This window comes from Gekko japonicus, unplaced genomic scaffold (genome assembly GCF_001447785.1).
Source record: "Gekko japonicus isolate JY-2015 unplaced genomic scaffold, Gekko_japonicus_V1.1 scaffold2311, whole genome shotgun sequence".
Lineage (NCBI taxonomy): Eukaryota > Metazoa > Chordata > Lepidosauria > Squamata > Gekkonidae > Gekko > Gekko japonicus.
The window spans coordinates 92,109-98,264 of NW_015164266.1; the positions used below are offsets into that span (position 1 = coordinate 92,109).

The 6,156-nt window shown below is 41.7% G+C and overlaps 1 protein-coding gene across 1 annotated transcript in view; it reads right to left on the bottom strand.

Annotated features, from left to right (window-relative positions):
* The window catches only part of LOC107108300 (rab GTPase-activating protein 1-like), a 40,743-nt gene that overhangs the window by 34,243 nt on the left and 344 nt on the right, over window positions 1-6,156 (bottom strand). The window contains exons 2-4 of the mRNA XM_015408721.1: window positions 3,754-3,908; window positions 2,645-2,828; window positions 803-972 (exon numbers count right to left, since the gene is read on the bottom strand). Coding sequence (XP_015264207.1) covers window positions 803-972; window positions 2,645-2,828; window positions 3,754-3,888 — 489 coding nt within the window. The 5' untranslated portion in view covers window positions 3,889-3,908. The remainder of the gene's footprint in view (window positions 1-802; window positions 973-2,644; window positions 2,829-3,753; window positions 3,909-6,156) is intronic.

Consider the following 6,156-nt stretch of genomic DNA (forward strand, 5'->3'; position numbering starts at 1 on the left):
GGGGCGGGGCCATGACCATCCAAGGGGAAACCATAGAGTGTTCCCTTGGATGACTGTGGCCCCGCCCCCAGCGTGCCCGGCATCATAACGTCACTTCCTGGTGACACGCACACCGGGGTGCAGTTCCCCCCGGGGCCCGATCCGCCAGCGACGGGGAACGGGCCTCTGGGGCGGGAGCTTCCCAGCCCCCCGGGGGGACTTGGCAAGCCTAGAAAAACCAAAGCTTATGTTTCTACCCAAATTGCGCAGCAGCCTTGAAACTAAAGTCTAAAGTTCTGTTCATGTGTAAGAAGAACAGGTTTTTGAAAATATATGTATTCTGTGTACAAACGACTGTATTTTTAAAGGCTGGATTCTACATAATATCAGATTCCCTCTCTCACTGGCTTAGTTTTCAATATCTTAAATTTAAATAATTAAAATTAGTTTAAAGAAAGAGGCTAAGAAAATAACAAGTTTTTGCCCCACCCTCCCTTCTCCAGCCATGGTGGGTTTCTTTTTCATGGTGTACACAAAGAATGAAATAAACAAAATCGCCCACTTTACTAATGTGGGAATGATAATATGTCATGCATAGTCACACACACTATATCAAGATATATATAGATACACACACATTGAAATTAGTGATTGCAGTTTATATTAATCTTTATTCTTGATGTTTTGCCAATGTTGGAAGTCACTGTAAGAAATGAATGGTGGAGAGAACATAGTATAGTAAGTACATTTGTTGAATCAATAGATAAATAAATACAGCTCACCTAACAGAGCCATCAGGGATATTTGGAACATATAAAGTTACAGGGAAACGTGAATGATTTGAGTTTTTCAAAGCCGCCATGGCACGCAATGCCTCCAATTCACTGCGAGGAGCAATCACTTTCATATATCCAAGATACATCAGTTTGTTAAATAATACGCTGTCTTCTTCTGAGGGTACGGTAGGGGAATACGGTCCTGGTGGTAAAACTTCTGAAATTGAATAAAATTCAAACGTTATCCACATTTTCTCCTTTCCTTGAAGCAGTCACATCATCTTGACTACATTAATATGTTTCAAGGATATTGGGGTGCAGCCCAGCTCAATACCATGAAAAAATGTCACTTACCGAAGAAAAAACACTATTCTGTAAATTTTAACACACTTTGTTATACTATTTATATTGCAACTATCTATCAAGTAACATTCATTGTATAAGTATGAGTAAATATATATAGGTCTATGGTGAAAGACCATATAGAATGGTACTAATACAATACAGAAACTTGATGTAAATATTATGAACACAGTCCTGGCTACGTTCCTGGATTCTTTTAGTGGCTTTATCACTTTAAGGTGTCTAAATGGAGCTGTGAAGAAAAAAACGGACTAAAAGGCCTTCATCCACTGTCAGCACAATACCATGGCTTACTCCAATGCAGAACCTGCTCTGGCCTCCACAACTTCTCAAACACATGTTTTTACCACAACCAATAAAGTTTAATATATCTTAAGAACAACTTCTTTGTCACTGTAGTGCCTAATATTTCCTGTTTACTTTCATGTACTATTTTTGAACACCCAAGTGGTATATTTGATAGCAACTCCTTTGCATGCTCAAAAGCAAAAGCTGATCATTTTCTTTAAGGGGTCTTAGTTTGGATTTTCTTTCAGCAGCTAGAGAAAAACAAAAAGGGGAAGTATTTTTGATACATTTTTGCAACGTAAGGTGCCACAGCTTTGGGGGTTTTGTTGTTCTCGCTTTTACTTTCAGTATTGCCATTTGATCTGTTTTAACAGCATATTGTTATGTACTTTTTCTACAGTATAACTTTGCCTATGTTAGCTGACTACATTTTCATGTAAAGTCAGCCCATGGAAAATTTACATTGGGCCATGTCACGGCTCAGGTGGGGTATCACCTGACGCTGCCACCACTCTGGATTTAGGAACCCTTGAGAAGGCCCAGAGCACCCTCCCAAGACCTTCAGACCTCCCTTTTGGCCGAATAATAGGCGTGAGGACCAGGCAGAGTACAACAAGGAAAACGTTTATAGGAGGTCAAACAAACAAGGTGCAGGAATAATAACAGTAAGTGGGTGAAAAGAAAAGGAATCAAATGCCCTAACGCGTGTAAATATATACTGTCCCTAGCTCACTATCTCAAGTGGCCTTAGACTACTCACCCTTCCCTCAGGATGACGATTTCTTCCCCACAGCAGCCCTGTTTCCTGGGAAGAAGAACAGCTTTCCCTCTTGCACCAGTTCTTTTATTTCCCAGCCCTCTTCTTCCCTAGTGGTCAAAATCAGCGCCAAAACTTCCCAAGGCCTTCTGGGGTTGTAGGCCCAGCCTCCCCTACTGCTAGCCAGGCTCCCTGGGCCTAGTAGGCCTCTGGTGGCACATCCCAGATCATAACAGGAAAGTTCACAGAAAGTAAATGTAGAGCAGTTTCCTGCACCATCACTGCCCCTTTCAGTCACAAACAATAAAATGTACATAAAAAATAGAACTGCAAAACTAAGGAAGTTGGTTTAGGTGGAAATGGTAACTTCAAATTTTCTTTTACAGAACAATGAAACCCAGACCTCCCAGTTTCCCCACTTCTATCTCCAGTTGCCACATTTTTCCTTAGATATTAATAAACAAAAATAATTTCAAAGTACCTGTGGTACAAGGATCAAGTAGAAGATGCATAGAGGGCTGGCTATCAGAAACATCTTCAGATGACTGCCTGCAATCACCACTCAGATGTTCACAATCAACAATATCCCATTTCTGATCCTTATCAGAATCCTTCAGTATCTCTTCTGTTGCTTTCTCCATTTGTTCATATTCATTTGGAAACATCTGTATAGGGACACATGAACACAAATATTTTTTCAATGAAAACATTTAGTAAGCAACAATATTCCATAAATTTACAAATTTTCAGTGTGGTGTATGTGTAGGTTGTTTATTTATCTAGTGTGGTGTTGTCCTACGTTCAAATCCTCAGACTGCCATGGAACCGTGCTGGGTGACCCTGGGCCAATCACACACACAGACAGCCTAACCTACCTTCCAGGGTTGTTGTGAGGATAAAATGAAGGAGAGGTAGAATGAGGTAAACTGCTTTGGATCCCCATAGGGCAGAAAGGCAGGGTATAAATGAAATAAATAAACATAACCTGTTTCAACCTTGTATGACTGTTTAACTAATAAAATATCAAATGTTTAACATAAAATTATAACCAAAAGCCCTAGTCATGGAGCTAATATCAAGTTTACAAGTTTTGGGTACCTAATATTTCAATAAACGGTGGCCTTGATAAAGTAAGCACACCCATGATAAAAACTGACTGAAAAGCATGACAGAAAAGCATGAGTTGCCAAGTGCTGCACCTCATTCTTTCCATTTTATTACACACATTAGGGCTGCCAGATCCCCGGGGGTCAGGGGTTTGCCCATTCTAGGGGCCCCTGACCTGCCAGCCCGGATCCAGCCGGCAGGGGGAACCCTGCCCCCAAAGTGCCTGGATCGGGCTGACATGCCTGGCGTGATGACATCACCCGGAGGTGATGTCACCAGGGGGACACTAGCATTCAGCCTGAAAACTCTATGGTCCCGGACCAGGAGCTCCTTCCCTCGCTGCAAAGAGGTAAGAGACCTGGCAACCTTAACACACATTGATTTTAGAATTACTTCAGGCATATTTTAAGACTGATTATGGCACTCATGGGAGATGTCGTTAAAAGTAGCTCCTAATTAAATTGCAAAATGAGAAAGTGTTACCTTCAAATGGAATTTCTCATCTTTTTCAGATTGATCGTCAGACTGTTTGTTAACCAAGACATATTCTTCATGATTTAGTACTGATACATTTTCAGAAGAAAGGCTGGCTTTGACAAATGAAGATCCAACTTCCATTTCAGAATTATGATCCTTTCCTGTGCCATGAACCAGAACCAAATGCAAAAATACCACTGTTAATACTGGAATTAAAGTAACTTATATCCTTTTATTACTAAAAAACTAAACAGTTATAGCAAAATTATGAACTGAATATTCAACAAGATAATAGTTTGTTAATACAAAAAACTCTGTCCAACAACTGAAGTTTCCAAAGATAAACAAACACCCTATATAATTCAAGAATGGTATCAAATTCACTCTCCTCTCCAATACGTTTGTAAATATTGCAATAAAATACAACATAAGACTACACAAATAGAATACCAAAACCAACAAACCCAAAACAGAAAGTAATAAATAATATGGGGATCATGCACAAGAAAAGAAGGAGTACTGCACTCAGGGTCACAAAATCTTTTGGCTCGCCCCAGCCCTAAAGACACCAGGCTGGCTACCACCAGGGCTAAGGCTTTGTCTGTGGCAGCTCCACATTGGTGGAATGAGCTCCCAGAGGGTATCAGGGCCCTGCAGGATTTATTGCAATTCCGCAGGGCCTGCCAGATGGAGCTCTTCCACCAGGCATTCATCTGAAGAGGCCCTAAGCCCTGGAGGGCCTGCCCTGCACTGTGTCGATTCCACTGGAAATATATTATAACCGATCAAACAACAGCTCGATAACTCCTCCTGACTATGCCCACTATGACAAATAATGAAATTATATTTTGCCATTGTATAATTAGCATATCGTACATGTATAAATAGCACTTTACAATTGTTTTAGAAATGTTCTATGTTTTTAAAATGTGTTCTTAAACTTTTATGTAAGCCGCCCTGAGCCTGCTTCGGCGGGGTAAAAACTGAGTAAATAATAAATAAGGGGCAAAGCAACCTAAACATGACTGTGCAACAGCAACAAGGCTTTTCAAACTGACCGTCTATATAGCAGTATTTCAACTTCCGCTACAATCAACAGCTTAAACTGTTTTCATGCAGATTTTTTAGTGTTAACAAAACAAGAGACTTGGCAAATAACATATTTCCTGTCGAGTTGTGAGAGATCTTCCAGAAAACACTACATTCAGCAGACATTAATAATTGCACTGCACCCATTTCCTAGAATGAGCAGCTCAAGTAAGAAGAAAAAATACAATATAAGTAATGAAGCAGTTTAACAGCCCAAATGAAGCAAGAGAAGATGAACAAAACTGTTGAGAGTGCACTTTCTGCCCTGACCCTGGATAGCCCAGGCAAGGCCAATCTCGTCAGATCTCAGAAGCTAAGCAAGGTCAACTTGGGCGTGTACTTGGATGGGAGCCCTCCTTGAAATACCAGACACAGGAGGTGGAGGCAGGCTTTACTCAGCCATCTCTTTGACTATCCTCCAGGGCCCCAGTGTGGGTCAGTCACCAGAGGCCGCCATGACTTCTAGGTGCACAGTCAGTCATCAGAGGTTGCCATGACTTAAGTTCTAGGTGCACACACACTCACACGCACATAAGGTAAAGGTAAAGGTTCCCTTGCTCGAAAGCCAGCCAAATCCGACTCTAGGGTTGCGGTGCTCATCTCCATTTCAAAGCCGAAGAGCCAGCACTGTCCGAAGACGTTTCCGTGGTCATGTGGCCGGCATGACTAAACATGACGGAACGCTGTTAACTTTTCACCGAAGTGGTACCTATTTATCTACTTGCAATTTCTTGCTTTCGAACTGCTAGGTTGGCAGGAGCTGGAACTAGAGACGGGAGCTCACTCCATCATGCGGCACACTCGGGTCTCGAACTGCTGAACGACTGACCTTCCACAGCCTGCAGTTCAGCGTCTTAACCACTTACACACACACACAAAATACCCCCCCCCAAAAAAAGTGCATTTTCTTTGTGATCAGTTATAGAAGGACCATCGCCCCGACTGGCTCAAGCAAGAATTTCAAGACCAAAACAATCTGAAATACAATAGCAACAATAGTCCCAGGGCCAAATTTTTGCTGTCTGAAGATGTCAACAGTGCACAGAGATCATTGGTTAAAGTGGCTCATAACTTGTACCTCCCATTTTTCTCCAAAAAAAATATAGCCTCCTTGCTGCAGTGCCTCATATTGCATGGGTCCTCCAACCCTCGGCAGGGGCGAGGCTGATGCCAAAGGGAGGGGAAGTCAGGGAAAAACAACTTCCCTAAATTCTCTCCATTTTGTAGAAGCCTGGATCCGCACTAAATATAAGCAATAGTTCCTTTTAACCAAGTAGGCAGGAAAATCTCTCATACATAAAAGTATGTTCACTTAATGGA